Below are 22,117 nucleotides of genomic sequence, written 5' to 3' on the forward strand. Positions count from 1 at the left end.
CTCCTCGACCTCCTCTGCTGGGCTGTGTGAGCTCCGCAGACCCTCACACAGGAGGGCGGACAGTAGCACTGAGGCCGAGGAAGCTCTCGGCGGGGCTTGCACGGGAGGTGCAGACGCAGGACGTGGCTGGTGCGGGTGAGATCTCAGCACCAAGACCTTCGCCAACACCCACTGCCAAGATGGGGAGTAAGAACGGATCATTTGCTCTTGACGTTTATGTACAGGAAACCATGGCTGCTCTTGATCAAAGTTTTAAAAGAGTCTGATAGTTTTCAGAAGCAGAACAATTCCTTTTAAAGGGAAAGTGATCCTGCCGAACACTCGTACTTGAACACAAATAAGGTTCAGTACGAGGAGGCTACAGGGGCTTCTGTTAAGTATGAGAATGTACTCATTATAATCATTTTCTTTTAAAGAATAATGAACTTGGCAGTTTGCTCTAAACACGGAGAACAGACAATTGACACAATCCAACTTTATTTTACTTAATTATAACAAGAATTTTCAAAAACTCATGACTACGCTATTTCTAGTCTTTAAACACAAAACATTCCAAATTTAGCACAAACAGCGTAAGCTAATGCATAAATGGATTTGGATAAAGTCCTATGAACCAAACTATTCCTTTTGTATGTTTGAAAGCAAAGTGTGTTGCTGTGTTGTTATAAAGTCACAGGATGAGGCCCTGGGGTCTTTGGGGGCGGGGGAGGCCGGTGGGTCAAGCGACAAAGCCTGGGGTTTGTCACTCCTGAGCTTTTAGCTCAGAGCAGACTGAGGGTGTGGCCAGTGGCTTGATGGGCAAAGCCAGGACTTGGTCTATTCTAGTTTATAAACACCCCGAAGCTAACTTTTCGGATGTGCTCCTTTCTAACATTTAGAAAGGGCTTTTCTTGGCTGCCAGGAAGCAGGGAGCAGGCTGTGGTGAGTGATTATCTGGGAGCAGCCAGGCATAAGCTCAGACGCTTTGGAAAATTGGGAGGGGTGGGGACAGAGAGACAGATTCTTCTTCCTTTTGTGGACCGGGGAAGAGGGTACTTGGTGACATTTTCCTGAGTATGAAAGGAAGAATACAGGTTTGAAAGGTTTGTAATTATACGTTAAAACAGACACACATCCATATTGAAAAAAACAGAAAAAGGCGTTGTAAACACACTTTTATTTAAAATTAAGATTTCTGAAACAACTATACTGAGTGGTATTATAGTCTGTAGCTAAATAAGACATAGCACTAAAATACTTACGTTAATTTTAACTTTAAGGGTTCTTTTTAAAGCACCACTTAAAACTTACATATTCCCCAAAAAATTAAATATAGAAAAGTTGTTCTATCTTAGGAGTGAGTTTGAGAATGCACAAGGAAACCACAGGGCCAATTTTTTAACCTCTGGTTACTGATATGAAACACTAAATTCAAAGCCATTTTGAGAATTTCCTACATTGCTCACTTACAGGAAAACAAAAGAGAGAGTTTCATGGTAAATTTCTAGCCCCTGAAGGGCTACCTCTTTTCCTGACTGTGGTTACTGGTCGGATGACTTCTGAATTTTAAATTCATCATCCAAAAAGATAAAGTACAGGATTTAAAGGGTTTTATTTTTTGGAGAAAATTGGAGAGACGACCACAATTGTAATACATCAAAAAAAAAAAACAAAAACAAAAACAAAAAACATCGGAACTAGTAGTAACAATCTCTGAAAACTTGAAGTCTTAGGTTTATTTTGAAACCAACTTCCAAACAAGAGAGAATGAAAACAGGACACGTGTATAGGAGGACGCCCGGCTGAAGGAGCTGAAACGTGCTCCAACACCTTCTGGGCAAGTCCCCGTGGACTCATTTCCTTGTCACAACAGCAAAGGACCGACCATGAAAGTCACCCCTCGGTGCTCGCTCTGCAGCTCAAGGCCTGTCCTCACAGGCTCGTCCGCACACCCCCGCACACCCCCGGCCCAGAGGAAGCAGCGCTGGCGGCTGGGGCCCGCCTCATCGCCTGTTGGAGCGCGTCTCGTCCTTCTCCTGCCTGCTGCACTTCTTGCCCGGAGAGCGGCTGCTGGGGCCCCGGGCCTGGAAGCTGGGCTTGTAGGGGTGGCCTCTGTGCTTCTTCCGGTTCTCTTCTTTCTGGCTCTGGCTTTTCGCGGCTTCCTTGCTGCCCTCTTTTTGCTCAGGGTCTTGCTCTTTATGGGAGGGCAGCGTGTTCTTAATTGTGTTAATGAGGAATCTTTTATTTGTCCCAGCGAGAGGACACTTCATCCTGGGGAGGGAAAAAAGAGAACATTCTCAAACCGAATACCTTGCTCCAGAGCTGCACCCACCGGCCACGGGTCCGTGCCAAAGAATTCTGTGTCCACAGAATCAAGTTTCTGATTGTGTTCGGCTTTCCTTGCATGCCACCTAGTGTAAACTCTGAGTACAAGGGGGAAAAGGCAAGACGCCTGGAATTCCGGGGATGACCGAGCTGGACCTTATCTGAATACTTCACCCCTTTCTTCCTTCTTGGCACTAACTTTCCTATGGCTTTGTATGCGCAGGTCTTGGCCACAACGTGAAAGAACGGAATCACTTCCATTTTCCCGTTGAATAATAAATGCCCAGATTTGACTATAATCTGCGTTTTGAGCTAAATTGATCGTGGCTTGTTTTTAATTACCAGAGTAAAGTTTAGTCCCTCTCCGAGGAACAAAAGAAGTATCTCTTGCCATATCTTGGATGCTGGGGCTAAATGCTCTACTCCAGAAATAAAAATTATCCAAAGAATCCATAAAAATGCCATAATCACATTTTACCTTTAAAAGAATCTCTGACACGTTCCATGTCAGGCCTCTAGTGTGTGTTCTGTTGGGGAGCACTTCATGTAGGCCCACCCTCTGGGTCAGTTTCTGTGTGGGGTATATTTAAGCAGCTGGTGACTCAAGTTCACCCAAGAGACAGGATGTAACTAAAGTATTATTTTACATGCTTAGGTATATACTATAGTCGTTTTCTTTTTCAACTGCATAAAGCTTTCATTTTGGGGAAGAAAACCCCACACAGATGAGAACCTGCGTATTTCTCTTGGCCTTCAGCTGTCTGTCACATGAGGGGGGTGAGGGGATGAGGAGGATGCTGATCCCCAAAATCATGTTACTCAGTGGCCGGCATTAAGCAAAAATGAATGTAGGATTCTATAATCTGCATCTTTGTGTCAAACTTTGATAAAAAAGAGAATCCCACACAATACTTCAAAATCAATCCACCAGCGCCCCACCACAGTGATTTTATAGTCTAGTACCCTATCAGTGAAATATGAGCAGACATCAGCCTCGTGCCACTTACACGGAGGTCAGACCAGCTCAAGCAACCAAAAATGGCATCGAATCTGGGAGTAAAATATGGAGAAAGATAAAAGAAAATGTCTCTGGTAGCAAATAAGCAGTTCTTGTGTCTACACAGACAGAGAAAATATCTGAGAAGAATCAAAGGTGCTGTAGGCACTCGATGGGCAGTGCGTGCGTCATGCTCAGGCTAGGAGAAGTGACGAGGGAAAATACTAGAACAAGGAGAAAAAGAAACGCAGAGAGAAAGGGCAGTGGAGTGCAGTAGGACCAGCGGGAACACTTAGAGGTGGAGTTTTTGTTTTGTTTTTCTTATAGCGCCGGAGTTTAGAAGCCACAGTGCATGAGATGAGGAGCAAAGAAGAAAGGCAGTGACAAAGATGTGACGTCCTGGGGGCACAACACCACGTAGCTCCCTGGAGCCCCAGGGGGCTTCATGGAGCTTCCAGAGAAGCACACGGAGCAGCGTGATGCGCTCAGTAGCCCTAAGGCAGAGCCACCCGGGCGTCGGGTCGCGGTGCACGATCTGGGCAGCATCGATGACAGGCCGCCCAGCTCTGCCGTCATTGGGGTCGACACACTGATGCCACCAAAGAGCACGATATGGCTGGTCGGCAGGACAAAAGGGCCGCTCAGCGCGAGTGTAAAGAGCCGAGCATGCCCCTCTTTGCCAACTGTGGCCCCGTGCTTAGCGCAGGGGCAGAATCGTCTGTACGAGTAAACGGACCACGTGTGTCTGTTGGCTCTGGGAGGCCACGGGCAGCCAGCTCCAGAAGCATTCTGGGGTCTCTTCCTGGGAGTGGGCCAGCTCAGTGCTGGCAAAATGGGTCAGTTCTTCTCTGGATTAGACAAATGAGGAAAGGCGAGTATTGCCTGATGGGACAATCATCAAAACAAACCCTTTGGTAACTCCTGGTGAATTCCGCTCTATTTTGCTATGTTCCACGGAAGATCATCTTTACCACCATATATGCTCGTCCGAGGAGAACAAAGCTCTTCTGCTAGAGACCCAGCGGAGTTCCTGCTGAGAGAGTGGGGGTTGCGCCGGAGGGGACGGCTGCGAGCTTCCAGCAGCTAGTGTGGCCCACTGACTCAACACAGCCCCCAAAAGAGCTGTTCCGAGAATGAGAGGACTTTGGTCTAGAATCCAGCCACAAGAAAAGTGGCCTTTACATCTCTTTTTTAACATTAGAGATGGGATTTTTAATGTTGGTTGTGCCTAAGAGTCTATTCCAGGTGCAGAGTCAAGGGCAGCTGGGACAGAATTTGGTTTACATGGTGGGGGTGGGGGGTGCTGAGAGTGACGTCTCCCGAACATGCCAGGACATGCTTTAGAAATGAGAGTAAGTGCTTATTTATACTCGTAATAAGTAAGGCAGGGCAATGAGATAGAGGGGCAGTTGCAAGCAGATGTGGAGGTACGTGTAGTAAATGATTCCATATACGGAAATGATAAAATCTGCAGTGAAAATATCACAGTAAAAGGAGTCTAACAGTGCTGCTGACGTTTGAGGAAATCCGCTGGGAGAGAACCGCTCTAGCCTTCAGTGTGGGAACTCATTTTGCTGAACCTCGAAGCCGGTTGTTTCATTTCTACAGACTCATACAACATGGTACCACCGGCTGAGAACACATGCTCTGAAATCACACGATCTATCGGATTGAACCTTGGGCATGTTCTATAGTCTCCCCATTGCTTCTTATCTGTTAAATGTGGGATAATAACAGTGACTATCTTAACGGAATGCTTGCAGATCAAATGAGTGCTTAGGATAATACTAATATATAACAAGCATTTGGTACATGTTAGCTCTGGGTTCTATCCTAGCTCTACGAATTAGCTGTGTGACCACGGGCAAGTTACTTAACTCCCCTGTGCATCAGTTTTCCCCATTTTTAAACAGGAGTAATAGATGTATTGACCTATTGGGAGGATTTATTGAGATAACGCATAAAACACTTAGCACAGTACCTGGCCCATGGTAAATCTTCAATAAATGTTACCGATGGGTCTATAATTTCTCATCCACGATTCCAAAATGTTAAACCCTTTGAAAATCAGGTTTTTTATATGATGTTGAAACTCATCTGACAGCAAAACCTGGCCTAACCTGACACTGGGCTATTTATGTCTAGTCTCTATCCCATTTAGTATACGCGTATGTGTGGGGGCAGAAATGACGATGTGTTGAACAAGTAGCCCTGGGGGCGTTCGTAGTGCACACTGGATGTGCTCCCGTACCTTTCTAAAATGTGAAAATATCTCAACTTAGAAACAGAGGGATTCAAGGGTTTTAAACAAGGGATTGTGGACTTATATTATTTTTTTTTTAATTTTTTTATTGTTATGTTAATCCCCCTACATTACATCATTAGTTTTAGATATAGTGTTCCATGATTCATTGTTTGTGCATAACACCCAGTGCTCCATGCAGAACGTGCCCTCCTCAATACCCATCACCAGGCTAACCCATCCTCCCAACCCCCTCCCCTCTAGAACCCTCAGTTTGTTTTTCAGAGTCCATCGTCTCTCATGGTTCTTCTCCCCCTCCGATTTCCCCCCCTTCATTCTTCCCCTCCTGCTACATTCTTCTTCTTCTTTTTTTCTTTCTTAACATATATTGCATTATTTGTTTCAGAGGTACAGATCTGAGATTCAACAGTCTTGCACAGTTCACAGCGCTTACCAGAACACATACCCTCCCCAGTGTCCATCACCCAGTCACCCCATCCCTCCCACCCCACCCCCCACTCCAGCAACCCTCAGTGGACTTATATTATTATTATTATTCACTCTCTCTTCATGAAAAAGAATATATATAGCACATTAGTTAATATAGCAGGGATTTCTCCTTGATAGCAACTCAAGATAACATCCTAAAGTCTCAAATCACCTGGGATAAGAAGCTAATCAAGAACAGAGCAGGCTATCTGGTGTTTCTCAATGAACAAAAAATTAAAAACAAATAAAACCTGAGCCATCAAGAAAAAGTTAATGGGATTTTATAGAAATTTTCATAAAAATGGTTAAAATTACTTAGGGCACCTGGGTGGCTCCGTTGATTAAGCTTCTGATTCTTGGTTTTGGCTCAGTTCCTGGTCTCAAGGCTGGTGGGATGGAGCCCAGCGGCAGGCTGGTGCTCGGTGGGAGTCGGATATTCTCTCCCTTTGTTTCTTCTCCTGCTCATGCACATATGCACTCTCTCTCTCTCAAATAAAAAATCTTAAAAAAAAGTTTTGGTGGAGCACCTGGGTGGCTCAGTCAGTTGGGTGTCTGCCTTCGGCTCAGGTCATGATCTCAGGGTCCTGGGATCGAGCCCCATGTCGGGCTCCCTGCTCAGCGGGGAGCCTGCTTCTCCCTCTCCCTCTGCCTGCCGCTTCCCCTACCTGTGCTCTCTCTGTCAAATAAATAAAATTGTTTAAAAGAAAAAAAGTTTGGTACCTCAAATGTTTAGACTTCTATACCTGGAAGTTTCACTTGAGGTTATAATTTGCATTTCCTAATACTGTGTAAGCTCTGTAGATGCTCTTCAGATGTAACACTGTAGGCTGAGGTATGTAGATGATTTCCGAAGTCTGTCCCAGTTTTAAACTTCTCTGCTCGTGTTCTGCATGTTAAGCCTTTAGAAAATTACTCTCCTCTCATTCATCCCATTAGAAAATTCATTTCTGGGGCACCTGGGTGGATCAGTTGGTTGAGCACCTGACTCTTGATTTCGGCTGGGATCATGGTCTCAGGGTTGTAAGATCGAGCCCCACACTGGGCTCTGCACTTGGCGAGGAGTCTGCTTGGGATTCTCTCTCCCTCTTCCTTTACCCCTCCCCAACAATCAATCAATCAATCAATCAATCAATAAAATCTTAAAAAAAAAAAGAAAATTCATTTCATTGATCTCTGTCTTGTTTCTCAGCTCTTTCTTGGTGCCATTTCCCGCCATACTTGAGATGACATGATAAGCTAGCATTGGGTACCCACCATTCCAGGGCTTTTCGTATCCGCACTGAGGTAAAACCTGAGCCCTGGAGCGAGGGCACAGGCGGTGGCATCTGCTCCATATAACGTCACTAGCTATGTCCCAAGACATGCTTCCGGGGTTGGGGACCGGAGAGGCCACCAGACGGAGCGGCTGCTTCCCCGTCTGCAGCTCTGACCCACACAGTGTCCGCTTTCTCACCCTGGCCAGTTGTTTTTATTTTTGGTTTTAGAAAAGTATACTAGCTCATGTGGGAGGAGCTGATTTTAGTATAAAGGGATATAAAACTCTAAGTATAATGAGACCGCTTACAGCTGCATTGGGAGAGTACCCACAACAGCACTGTCAGACTTAAGCTCTGACATCCTCGCTCTGGTCAACTTTAAAAGGGAAGCACTTTACTTCACTTCCAAAGCTGTCAGCTCAGAAGCTGTGAAGGCTTCTGCATGCCCCAGGAGAGGTGGATTTCTGGAGAATCTGCCATTAGAGAGACTCGCAGACTGATTGAGGCTGGAATTGTAAGCTTTTCATCTCTTTTTCTTTTTGAGTGGGCACACGATATAACATAATGTGTAAAAATAAGGCACTTCCTCCTTGCAGTTATCATCCTTGACTTAGGAAAAACAGTAGACTGTAAACAAACTTAGAGAACAGAAAGGGGATGAGATATGTGATTTTTTTTCTTTCTGGTTTTAACAGTTTTTGTCTTTACTGCTGAAGGATAGAAGTAGTAATATCTAGCATGCTACAGAGTCATACCTGCCACTTTTTAAAAAGAAGATGTTATTTATTTTAGAGAGACAGGTGGGGGAGGGGCAGAGAATCTCAAGCAGACTCGGGTGAGCTTGGAGCCTGCCTGACGTGGGGCTCGACCTCAGGACCCTGAGATCACCTGAGCTGAAACCAAGAGTTGGACGCTTAACTGACTGAGCCACCCGGGTGCCCTAGACCTGCCACTTTTGGATTCTAAAATAGTTCCATGAATATGACCCATCAGATAGTGGTACACAATCACTAGCCAATGGGAATAATAACACCGCTGACACTGACTTCCATGAAGTAATGGCCCATGCCATCGCATTACTGATGTCACCTTGTTCCATTTCTCCAACCATCCAGCACTTTATGAGCGGACAGGAGAAGAAAAGCAAGTTATCTGAGATCCCAAGCTAGGAGGATTGGAATCAGGGGGTCTGATGCCAAAGTCCACCCTCCCAACACCATTCCAGATGGGGAAGAAGGAGCAGAGAGAGACAAAGACCCGCTGCGGTGGAACCAGGTGGCCAATCACCAGAGCAGTGAGGCAAAGAAACCACGGGTGAAGAGCCTGTCGGCACGCCTGCTGCCAAGGCTGCTCCGTCCGGCACGGGCACCAAGCAGCAGATCTGTATGCAGCGTCAAGTGGAGAGTCACCGACACGGACAAGGCTGGGACAAAGGCAGAAAACTCCCTAAACGCACTGGATTTGGAGATTTGTGAAGTACAACAGGCATTGGGAAATTATGATTCTTATTTTTGTGGTGAGGGAAATAGAGGCCTTGGGATCATAGGAGCGAGTTTCCATGTGATGCTCTCCAATTCACTCCTTTATTCCACAGCCACACTCAACCCTGCACCAGCAAGCAGCACTGTATTCCATTCTGTCTGTTCCTTTGCACTATCATGGATATGAGTACAAAAGAACGCCCGGAGAAAAAAGCACGACTGCACCCCAAACACTCCACGAGACAAGGGTAAAGTAATACTTTTAATCTTGGTGCTGTGGTTGATTGCAACTCATTTTGTTGTTTAATGCTGCCACAACCACCACAGCCACCCATGGCGCTTACGGTTTGTAATCTGACAATCCAATGCCGCAGCATGCGGCTGCCCAGGAAATTCTTCTAGAGTGTGACAACCGCCATTACTCAACTGTTAGTCCTTAATTACTCTGTGGACAACAGTCCTGAGGCCCAAGGCAGCTTTTCAGTATACTCGGTCCCCAACGCTATACCCAAAAGTAATGTGCGATAGTTGACACGTTTGTACATATATACATATACTATTGATTTTTAAAGGTCTGAGAATCTTGCATATGTAAGGCATTAGGCTGGGTCCTGCAGCAAAGATAAATCCCGGGCTATCTGTCTACGTACTTGTGCTCTTTAGCAGACTAGCAAGAGGAACAGAGGATGTGTGAAGATAAAGCCCAGAAGCAGCTATGTGAATGGTGGTGTCCTGAGCAAGAGGACAAGGCCGTCGTCCTCGGCCTCCTACTCCCGTAGCGGCACACATTATTTCCATAGTGATACGATCCAGTGCTAACACACGCAGGGCTCTCCGATTCACTTTCATGACTGGATCTGAAAGGCATGTGGGAAGCTGGGGGCAGGGAGCAAGGACGTGCCTGTGCGCTATCGGACAGTAACACATGGAAGAGAGGTGGTGCAGTACACGGAGCATTAAGCGGGGGACGAGAGAGTAAATGATGATCCATTCAGCAGCAGTTAGCTAGCTGGGGCCTTAGGAAACCCCTTTGGGCCCCATGTTCTTTAGCTGTAAAGGCTTTCAATCTCTGGGCCCTGAAATACTGCCAAGAGCCTCGTCCATGAGTCTATTCTGAAATGGGAGCCCTCCCTTACCCGCCTGCTTGTTCTAGTATGCTGCATTGTGCTCACCTGCTCACTTGTCCATATCCACCAATGGATTAACAACTTTAAGGCCAGGACAGGGGGTCTTTTTTACTGCTGCCTGAGCCTGGCCTCTTAATATACTTACTGGTGCTCAGTCAAATGAATTAAAAAAAAAAAAAATGCCTGCATAAAGACTCGAGAAATAACCAACAAGCGGATGACACACAATGGAAGAACAATGTAGGTGATTTTTCCCCTTATCACCGGAGTGACCACCACACCAAACAGAAAAGCACCTCAAAATGCCATTTTCCTTAAAACTGGGTTAGAAAAACTGAATTTTCATTTTCTGTCAAACTCCATCTTTGTAACTTTTCATACCAGAATATAAGCCTTTCCAAGTATAAGGCTGAGGTTCTGCAAGCACTGGACTAAAAAATCACACTGGGCTAGAGATCACCTGATGTGAAAGTGACTAGAATAAAAACAGCTTTGTGGACAATGAAGCTGGACGGATTTCTGAAATTTGTGCTTATAAATTCCTTTATGTTGACTAAAAGGAAGTCATATGGGCCCATATTTCAGCTCCCTTGAGGCCTCTGTCAAGAACAGCTTCTGGAGAGGGCGCCTGGGTGGCTCAGTCGTTAAGCGTCTGCCTTCGGCTCAGGTCATGATCCCAGGGTCCTGGGATCGAGTCCCACATCGGGCTCCCTGCTCTGCGGGAAGCCTGCTTCTCCCTCTCCCACTCCCCCTGCTTGTGTTCCTGCTCTCACTATGTCTCTCTCTGTCAAAAAAATAAATAAAATCTTTAAAAAAAAAAAAAAAAAAAAAAGAACAGCTTCTGGAGAGATTCTTTTGCTGAAATACATCCATGGAAATACAGAGCACCAAATGGTCTCTTTCTTTATAAAATAAAAAATGGCATTCCATGGCATTTACTTTAGTTCAGCAATCTCTTTCTGGCAATGGCTCAACTACCTCACTAAGATCTTTTCATGGAATATCCAGGAGGAAAAAAAATGGCACTCTAGTTCTATTTTAAACTTTAACGCAAATACAAAGGTCTTCCAGATGCTTAGAAAAACAGACCATGGCCCACTAGGAAGCAACAGATCGTCTACTCCTTTAAGATCTGTCCGAGAAGGTGTGTTGACAGGGATGGAACTTGGGACTCCCGTGGCTGAGCATCTGGCTACCCGAGTGCTATAGAGCCGTCTACCCCTGGGAGAGGTGTGGGAATGCTCTGAATTCTGCAGAGCAGGTTGGTTTCATTCTTTATAATATATAGGGATTGTTACAGTGGTTTTCAAATTTGTGTGCACTTTAGAATCACCTGGATATCTTTTTAAAACCCCAAAGTGCAGGCCATACCCAAACTAATAATCTTTGATAGTGGGACACAGACATTAGTATTTTGGGAAGCTTCCCAGATGATTTCAAATGTGCAGATAAGTTTGGGAACCACTGGATTAGTAGTTAAAAGTTTTTTACACACACACACACACACACACACACACACACACACAGAAACAGATGGAAAACCAGTTATCCTCCCAGGATGAGCATGATGGGGAAGATGTTCTTTGTCTCAGCACCAGGGAGCAGACGCAAGTCATGGCTGTCCTTCAGCTAGATCCGTTTGCATACCCCGTATCTGTCCGGGTGTGCTGAACCAAAAACTGCCTCAAGGAAGAGAACCTGTGTGAATGTTTGACTTGCAAGTGAACTAGCTGGTTATTCAGATGTGAGTGAGCCTGACACTTCAAGGAAAATAACTCACAGTTTTCACTGGCAATGATAAAACCTGAGTTTTCAAGTGAAAGAAAATTACACTTGGAAAACTGTGCACTTGACAAGTTCCCAACATTTAAAAGACTTTTCGGATGAGATTAGTGGTGATATTTACAAATGTATTCTTTTAATATTACATAATGAAATGTGTTAACATTTGGAGGATGACTCAGTGAACCAACATTTTTGAGATGACCAATGCATGATGTTACAAAATCATCTATGAGGAGACGATCCAGTCAAGGTGCAAGGTAGATGAAGGGATTTTATTATAGCAGAACATGAAAAGTCTACATTATTGAAAAGAATGTTAAGAAACTACCACTCTTCGAGGTTATTTGCAAAGTTTTGATGAAGGATTAAAGGATACCATAATTTTCTGGAAAGACTATTGAAATACTTCTTCCTTTTCCAAATATACATTGGTGTGAGGTTGAATTGTCTTCATATACTCCAATCAAAACAACAGACTGTAGAAGCATACATGAAATTCTAGGTGTCTTTTATAAGCCAGGCATGAAGGAGGTTTGCAAAAATATTAAACAATATCGCTTTAATGCAGTATTTTTTCTGCGAATATAGTTATTTTTATAAAAGGTGTATTATTTCCTTTAACATGTAATAGGCTTATTATTTTAAATGTATTAATAAATAAATCCTTTAAAATTGCTCAATTTTAATTTCAAATACAGTAAATACTGATAATCCACATTAAAAAAGTTCTTTGTGGTCAATAGTTTTTAAGAGTTGGACCCTAAAACCAAAAAGTCGGGGGACCACCATTACAAGACAATTGAGGAAAATAGCCATGTCAGCAGGAATTCTTATCCTGTAGAATAATGGGAACTTGGAAGTTTCACATATTGTTCTCCCAGGATCCGCCTCTTCTAAGTCTGGAATGCTTTATTTGGCCTGCCATCTTTTACTCCCCTTTCAACATGCTTCTCCCTCCTTCATGGGAAGAGGCTGCCAGTTGTCCCTGAATATCCGTTCTTCCTTTCTTCTACAGTAAAAGAACCCCAGATATTTGTCTGGCACATGACTTCCTGGGGGAAAAAAAGACTGAACTCCTGACCTTGTAGCTGAGCCGGGTGAAGACATGAAAGGAAATTCTGACCAATGGCGTATATGTAGAAATGGTGAAGGCAACTTCTGGGAGGGGAGGCGCGTCTTCCTTCTCCTTTTCTTCCCTTCTGCTAACTGAAATGGGATTGAATGGCTGCCACCATACTGGGCCAAGTGGAAAAGCATCACACCCTATGGCTGGGAGATGTGGAAAACTGGAAGAGACCTGGGTCCTTGACAACTTTGTGCAACTGCCGACCTTCCTGATATAATGCTCAACGCGCACATCAGTACTCCTACAAATGTCAAGATGACCTGTACATGTGGTAACTCTCTCCAGGGGAAACAGAGCTGACACTGATAAACTAGTTCTCTCACTATCAGAAAGTTCTACTAAGCCAGTAAGGGGCAGAAAGATTGTCAGGATAAATGACTTCCATCCGGAGAGCTGCCTAGAAGCAACTGATCTCCTTGAGCACTCCTAACATAGCAAGAACCCTGACTGACATTTTCTTATTCCCTTGCCAAGCCATGAATTCATGCTTTAGCTCTACACTGATTCTTCCACACGTGGTACTGGATTGGGCCAGTGGCTATGTCAACCTGACCGCAGTCCTGCCTTCTACCGAACACCTAAGCAGCCTGCCCCCCCAACCAAATTTGTACGAATTTGATTCACCTGAGTAGCGGCACCTTTCTCTCTGTAAAGGACAGAGGAGGGCTGGTAAGAAGGTAAGAACAGATCTAACTAACACTGACCGACTGTTGCATGACAGGAAAAATGCCGAATGCTTCCTGACGTCTTATCTCACCAAAGCTGTATAACTATCTTTCCACGAGGAGGGTATTTTATTGAATCTAAGATGATTACATACATATGTTACATACAGATTGACTCACGCTGGATTATTTCATTTTTTATCACTTTATCCATAAACACATCAGAATGAATTTCTGAAAGATAATAGCTTTAAAAAATGAAATAATAGCAAAACCATTATCACACCTAAAAAATCCACATTAATTCTTTAATATCATCAAATACTCCAATTATTTCATAAATGTCTTTTTATAGTTAATTTGGATAAGCATCCAAATAAAATATACATTTTATTTGCTGTGTCTCAAATCTATTAGTTCATAGGATACCCCTCCTTCTTTTCTCTGCAATTTATTTGTTAAAGCAACTGGGTTGTTTGTCCTGTAGAGTTCCCCACATACTGGATTTTTGTGATTATATCCCTATCGTGGCAGTTAATGTGTTCCTCCGCCCTAGGTACTTCCTGCGAACTAGTAGTTCTAATTGGAGATCTGATCAGATTTGGGTCCAATCTTTTGACAAGGATATCCCAGAAATGGTGGCGTGCTCTTCCTACTGCATCTTTTCATGGCCGGAGATGGGTTAGTGAGTTCAGGTGTGGTCAGCCTGTCCTGTCCCAGAACTGTCCCCAGCAACTCCTCATCTGGTCAGGTTAGTAGCCAGTGACCTTTGCTTAGGACCAGTGTGTCCTTAGGGATTGAAAATGAGGACATTCTTCTTATTTTAAAATCAGGTTTACGAGGTATAATTCATACAGAATAAAATTTATCCTTTTTAAGTAACAGTGTGAAGAGTTTTGACAAATGTACAAAGTCATGTAATCACCACATCAATCAAGATGTAGACTGTTTCTGTCACCCACAGAGTTCTGCAGTAAATCCCTTCTTTCTGCCCACTTCCTGGCAACCAATGATCTGCTTTCTGGTCCCTACAGTTCTGGGTTTTCTAGAATGCCACATAAATGGAATCTTACACTGTGTAAGGTTTTGTGTCTGGCTTCTTTCCCTTACCAGGGTGTACCTGAGATTCATTCATGCAGTTTGTCTGCTTCTGTTCCTCTTTGTTGTGGAGTAGCACTGAATGTATGGCTAGAACCTCAATTTGTTTATCCATTTATCAGTTAGTGGACATTTGGGTTGTTTCCAGTTTTATCATGAATAAAAGTGCTATGCATATTACTGTCCAGATTTTTATGTAGGCTTAAGTTTTCAATTCTCTGGTAATTGGTTAGAAGAACTCTCTGTGGCGAATGTATAAGAAACAGCCAGCTATTTTTCAAAATGGCTGTACCATTTTCATTTCTGCCAACAATGTGTGAGCATTCTAATTGTTTTACATCCTCATCCTTATTTGGTACTGTCAGTCTTTTTTAAAATTTTAGATATTTTAGTGCATGTATAGTGGTAACTAACTATGGTTTTAATTTGCATTTTCCTGGTAACTAATGTTTTGAGCATCTCTTCATATGCTGATTGGCCAATCCTATATCATTTTCAGTGAAGTGTTTGTTCAAATCTTTTGTCCATTTTTAAATCAGATTGTTTTCTTATTGCGCTGCTAAGAATTCGAATGATGATCTTATTCTGTAGTCCTTGTACATTTAATAGACACAGTTCTACAAGGAAGTTTTCTTTCATCAATTATTTGGTAACTCTGAGGTATAATTTGTACAGGGAACAGGATAAATGTTTTATTTTTCTTCTCTACTTGCCAATTTTATGAATAATGATTTGATTCCATAGCATTCTCCAAAAGGGATCATTAAGCTTCTTGTTGTGATTATCATTATGACTTTATGGATTTTAACATATTTTAGGTATCTCAATCATTATAGCTTTATTCTTCTTGGTGATCAAATTATCCCATCTGGTGGGAGGCCTTTCAGGTTGTTTCCTAAGTCTTTCTGACATCACTTTCTGGATCCTCTTACACATTTCTTGCCTGTGTAGTAAGAGTTTGGCCTTACCCACAGAGAGGTCTGGCTTCTGGGAGGTAATCTCAATTCTGGGAGGTAATGTCACACCTGACGGAAATGTCTCTGCTTGGATCTTAGGATGGGACAGGCCCCACTTGATGGTCTTAGAGTAAGAGCTGACCATGCCCCCCACCCCCCGCAAAAAAAAAAAAAAAAACCAATCATGTGATTTAGGGTGGGAGCTTTGAGTCACGTAGTCTTGGTCAACCTGGAGACTGAGATCAACTATGTGAACAATCAATCAATCATGCCTAAGTAATGGAATCCCAATAAAAACTTTGAATACCAAGGCCTGGGTGAGCTTCCCTGATAAACTGGGTGGGTAATGTGTCCCGACTCCATGGGGGGAGGACAACAGAAGCTTCATGTTTGGAACCCTCTCAGACAATGCCCTTTATATAAGCCTCTTATTAGGTCTGATTTTAATCTGTATCCTCTCCCTGTAATAAATGGTAACTGTCAGTATCATAGTTTTCTGTAAATTGTATGAATTCATCAGTGACTTAAGGAAGCTGATGGTATTGTGGGGAACTTCCTGAATTTGCAGCTGGTGTAAGAAGTGAGGGCAGTCCTGGGGACGGTGACCTCTAACTTGCTGTCTGGCGAACTCCAGGCACTACCTCGGATCTGCAGTCAGTTATTTCTCTAAGGTTCTTGGTCTTCTTTCAGTGAGAAATGGTATTTATATAGAACAATCTGGATGCCAGGGGCACTCACTGCTACTGAGTGGGTGGTCATCATTTCTAACACTTTTCCATGAACAGAGCTGGAAAAAGCTTTTCTTTTTTAAAGAGAAAATCTAGCATGGCTTTGTACTGTTATTTCCAATTCAAATGTAGGATTATACGTTTTTACTTTGATTTTATATCTTTATCTCTTTGACACTGGAGATCTGGGTATTTACAACATATAAATATTTACTTTGCTTTATTCTGTTATATAATAGTTTCAGAAAAACATCAGTATTATTGACAATATGATGACTGAAAACAATTTAAGGTTTCTTGGTAGTTCTTTTGGATATAGAGTCCAATTTCAGATCACATGAAGGAGTTCCTTTATGTGCAGCTAAGCCATCCACTAAATGGCTTTTTAGGTCTATTTGCTTTATTTTGCTTGATTTTTAAGGATTGCCTTTTCCCTCTGTTTAACTTTGTTTTATATTTTTATGTAAACCATGTGCATGGTTCTAAGAGTCAAATCTACAGAATGAGGTATATTCTGAAGCCTAGTTTCTACTCCTATCTCATTTTTACATCTTACTCTTTTTAATTACCCACAATCCTCCGCTGTATTGGGTTCTACATTCTAGATAAAAGATCTAAAATCAGCATATTTATTGAATGCATGTGTTACTGCTAAAGTAAAGCTTAAAAATGTTTAAAATTAAATTCTTAAGGTTAAATTTTTCCTTTGTTTCTAAACTTTAAGTTTTAGAGCTCTGTTTTATATGTAGAAACTGTAAAGGCAAACTTTAGTTCTACACAGCTGAACTGTCACATAATCAAAATACTTACAAGTAGAATTTTAAAAAGAAATTTCAATTTACTAAGGACTATAATTAAAACAGAGATCCTTAAACAATGGACACTGATATAATATCACTCTCACACGGTGCCTTTGGGCAGTCAAAGGCAGTTGTAAAAGTACATGTCTCCTGGGGATCTTAAGGACTTAAGGGATCTTAAAGACCCCTTAAGGGCTACTCTCCTTTCCATGCCCCTTGCCCTCTTCTTCAGGGTCTCAGAGCTCCTCCAGTGCTGGTCCTCAGCAGGGCTCCCACTCTCCTGCTCACCTCTGGGTGATTTCCTCCACTGCCACAGTTTTATATTCCCTCTGGCTGCTAAAAGATTTACATATCCACACCTCCAGTCAAGACTTTCTCTTTAATATTGCTTTAAGGAAGATTACTCAAGAACTTACCAACCCATAGGTCCCATGGTTTCTGCTCTCGTTTTCCCACGTTTTGCCTCTTTAAGCAGTTCTTCAATTGCTTTCCTGATGGGGAGAGAAAGAGATTTGAGAGGTAGTCACTCCACTAACTTCTGAAAAATCAGTTCTTTCCACATATATGATCTTGCAGAATGAACAGCTTTCGAAACATACAATTTCAAAATTGGGGAGAAATTTTTAAAATTTATAAAACACGGTTGATAGTTTTGAACATATAAATAACATTAAAAAGAAACTTTTTATATGAAGGGGAAAAACATTGAAAATTAAAGACAAAATGACAAGCTATATCCATATTTAAAACCTTCAAATGTATTATTATTATTCTAAGAAATAATAATGAACCCAACAAGGATAAGTATGTTTCTGCCCCTTAGTTAGTGAGAGAAATGAATACTCTTTGTTCTATTAATGGGGACTGAAACTGATACAACATTTCTGGAGGACAATTTGGCAACATGATAAAGAGCCTTCAAAATAATACATACCTGTTGACTTAAAAATTCTACTTAAGTATCTTAAGAACATGGGTACAGTGTGTATTGGATAAATTCTTTAAAGATTTTATATATTTGAGACAGAGAGAGAGAGCTTGCACGCACATGTGCACACAAGGGGGGGCGGCGCAGAGGGAGAGGGAGAAGCTGACTCCCTGCCAAGTAAGGGAACCCCATGTAGGACTTCATCCCAGGACCCCAAGGTGGTGACCTGAGTCAAAGGCAGACATTGAACCACTCAACTGACTGAGCTGCCCAGGCACCCCTGGATAATTTTTATTTCAAATTTATTTGCATGTATATATTACATAAGAAAACATTTGGAGGGGTGTTATCAAGATGGTAGGATGAGTTTCTGGGTGATTTTCAATTTTTTTTGTTTGCTTTTCTATTTTTTCTAGAGTGAATCTGTGTTACTTGTGCAATTTTTAGAAAGATATTGAAAAAAAAATTCCAGAAAATGTACTTATCAACCATATTCTGAGATTTTACTATGTCCAAGGTACTGTGCCAGGTGCTATGGGTAGTAAAATAGAAGATGATTATTCCTGACTTTACTATTACTTATGATATATAATTACTCAAGTTAAGAGAGGTATAAAGTTGGAAACAAATACAGCCCAAAGACAGAACTATGTATCTAATCACCAAATTCTGAAACTGGTAATTATACATTGATTCTATATAAAAACATTTAATTATGCTATTATAGCACTACTATAGATACAATTTACATAATCCTCAAATGATGTGAACATTTATGAATATTTTATAATGATTCTTATTTTATCAAAGCACATAGCTTAAAAAAGCAAATATTATTTAAAGACTTATAATAAAATGCAGCAGTCCTCTACATCATCCTTCTCTACTCACCAAAAAAAATCCAATTTCAACCCTTAACAAAAATCTGTTTCTCCTGGTATTTACCTCCACATTTCTATTTAGTATGCTGTCAAACTATTTCACCACCCTCTTGATCTTCAACAAATCTATCTGGCTATTTTTGTATAATTTACACATTTTTAAATAAACTCCCATTGACAGTGAGCTCTTAAAAAAAAAAAATGTCTTTTCAGCTGACTCAGCAGCTGGACACTTTCTGCTCCATCCTGGAGAGCCCACTTGACCAGGTCAGCAAAGAACCAAACACTGACCAACTGATGTGCCCTCTGACCCCCTGGACTTGTTCAGTCAGATTGTGTTTCACAGCCCAGCCCCCTGGCATCAGGAATAGGTAAGTGCATCTGCTTACCACAGATCATCACAGACCCTCCTCTGCACTATGGTCCCCTCGAGCTGAACTTAACCAAACTGACATAAGACAGATTAACAGGAGAAAATAAAATTTAATAGTGTACAGAAGGGGAATCCATAGAGACAAGAAATTGCAAAGACAGTCAGGCAACATGAATGAGCTAAGGAGAGGGGTAGGGCCTGAGGATACAAAGGGGAGGAAGGCCATTAGCAGGAAGGTGAGAGGAGATGTTTGGAAAAAGAGGTTTCCCTATTATGCAGCTCAGTTTCTTAGGTAAAGTCTCTGTTAATAGCTCTCTTCCTGGTACAGGCTCTCCTTTACAAAGTAAATTTAGGCAGTTGAGGGGAAGGCAGAGAGTTTTTTTTCTTGCATCTGCTGGGTTTTGATGAATTCAAAATAATCTTTATGCAAAGTGGCCCATCTTGGGGCAGCCTGCCCTTGGCCCCTACATATTCTTTCTCCCATCTCTTTACAATAATAATACATCCCATTGATGTGATCTGAGGCCTTTGTCTCATCCAGTATTTAATGAAAAATGTATCCTATCTAGCTCCAAAGATCTTTTTTCACCCTCACAGATGTAAGTTAAAAAATCAAAGTGTAAAAATATTCTAAATACACCTCCTCCCCCTTCCCATCAGTAAGTGTGGTAGTTTCTAAATAAAAACAGGAATCCATTATACTTAGATCCACCCATACTTAGATCTCTTCTCCTGACAATAGAAAGTTAAAAAATCTTAAGGGAAAAAGCTTGTTCGGGCAGTTCCCCAATTATGAACAAACTGTCTATCAGTCACAAATAAACTAGAATGTATTTTCCCATAAAACCCATGTTAAAATGTTTACCTAGCTCTCTCGGGCCAGCCCACAAAAAGCCCACTTGTGTCATAATACAGTTGAAATGCCGCACATCTGCAGAAAACAATACTCAGTCCCAGACCTTGCAGAGATCCCGAGCCCATATTCTAGGCACCTTCAAGAGTTTGATGTTGGTTTTTTTTTTTTTTAATTTGACAGAGAGAGAGCGCACAAGCAGGGGGAGCAGCAGAGGGAGAGGGAGAAGCAAGCTCCCCAGAGGCTCTATCCCAGGATCCTGGGACCATGACCCCAGCAGAAGGTAAATGCCCAACCAACTCAGGTGCCCCAGAAGTTGATTTTTATATAGTTTTGATTTCATGTAAAACCCTCTCCAGCACTATCATTAACTTTCTCTGCCATGATTTCAGAGATCTGACTTACAACCACAACCAAAGAGAAAAGAAGGTATAGGTATGAGAAAGGCTGCCGGGGTAGAAGGAATTCACTTGTGACCGAAGAGGCGGAGGGGGGTGGTGGGTTGGGGGTGGGGCACGCTCAGTCCCCAGCAAGCATGGGAGGTGGGACCCCACTGCCCAGGCTGGGGTATAACCACGTTTGGTATTTGTAATTGGTTTAACACTAACGAACGTTGGCATGGAGCTTTACCTTGGGCAAAGTGCTGTCCTATCTGAACAGGACAACATAGTTATGGCAACTAGTTTACAGATGAGGAAAGTGGTACCCTGCCTAACTTGCCCAAGGCAGCACTGCTAGTGATCCTGGAGGAGGAGTAGGGGAGAGGGGACTGGGAGGGAGAGAGGCCGGGGAGGACGACAGGCAGTAGGGGAGGCGGAGAGGGGATGAAGGGGCAGGGGAGGGGGACATGGAGCAGGGCAAGGGGAGAGGAGGGAGAAGAATCCGACAAACAAAACAGCCCCTGCACATGTTTAAGGCTACATATCCTCTGAGCTTCCGGTTCGGTTCTACCACCTATCTTCTCTACAAACGTGTGCACAGCAAATCCTGAGGAATTGTTTCCACTTTATCATTAAAGGCAAAAAATCAAATGAAGGGGAGGAGGGAGGCTGAACAGAGCTGCCGCTGAGTCCGCACTCACTCGGAGAACCGGAGAGGCGAGAGGCAGAGGAAGGAAGGACTCTGCGCTATTTTGCACGAAGAATGTTGAGCATTTGCTACCAACCTCCCACCCCGAATTCTCCTGCCTGAGCTCCGTCTGCAGGGCTTTACTTCCAAACAGGAAAAGAACGATTTCTAGCAATCGTGCCTTCTGGCCTCGAAATAACAACACCAGCTTCGAAATTCAGGGGAGAAGAATAGAAAGTCAGGTAGTTCTTTGGGCTACTTACTGTGGCCTCTATTGTTTTTCCTGGAAGACTTGCTAATGATTCTTGGGTAAGGAAGGAGCAAAGCCAGCTTCTACTGCACATTATCCCAGAGGCTTAAATCATCAAAGGTTATGAAACATCAACCTCAGGAAACAAGATAGTTATTTAACGAGAGGATGAAACGGAAGTGTAAGCTGCATTAAAATACAAGAAAAGCAAGCAGCAGGAGGATATGGAAGCACTAAGCGCAGAGAACTTGAGCAAGTAAACAATTACTCAGACACAAATTTAGTTCTGGGTAATTTTTATACTGAAATTCTTCAACATCCTAAAGCTTTCTTTGTAAAACAAATTCATTATATTAGAATAAACACTTGGATGCAAACAAGAAGTCCAAGAAAGCCAGCTCATTAAGCAGACCGTTCTGGGCACAGGAACCAACTGCAGTTTGGTTTTCCACCATCCACGTGTCTATGGTCTCCACCCAGTCTTCCAGCCTCGCTGGGCTTCCGCAGGACGGCCTGTTCATTCCATTAGCCAGCTGGCACATGCTTAAGGAATGTAAACGGATGATAATAGCAGCTGAAATAGAAGCCAAGTGGGAATGCAAATCTGGTGCAAAATCATCTTAAAATCCAAAGTCGAGCAAATTAGTTTTGAGTTATCTGGGTCTGTGTTTCTTTTTCCTCACATAAATCAACCGAGTGAACTAACTCCA

General features: G+C 42.6%; 1 protein-coding gene across 1 annotated transcript; it reads right to left on the reverse strand.

The window, feature by feature from the left end:
- Positions 1-1,137: 1,137 nt before the first annotated feature.
- Positions 1,138-17,542, reverse strand: LOC118526067 (protein POLR1D-like). The gene is made up of 2 exons (XM_036077043.2): positions 17,471-17,542; positions 1,138-2,250 (listed from the first exon to the last, which is right to left on the reverse strand). The coding sequence occupies exons 1-2, from the start codon at positions 17,485-17,487 to the stop codon at positions 1,983-1,985; spliced, it is 285 nt and encodes a 94-aa protein (XP_035932936.2). The 5' UTR covers positions 17,488-17,542; the 3' UTR covers positions 1,138-1,982.
- Positions 17,543-22,117: the final 4,575 nt, after the last annotated feature.

Source organism: Halichoerus grypus, chromosome 4 (genome assembly GCF_964656455.1).
Source record: "Halichoerus grypus chromosome 4, mHalGry1.hap1.1, whole genome shotgun sequence".
In the NCBI taxonomy this organism is placed as follows: Eukaryota; Metazoa; Chordata; class Mammalia; order Carnivora; family Phocidae; genus Halichoerus; species Halichoerus grypus.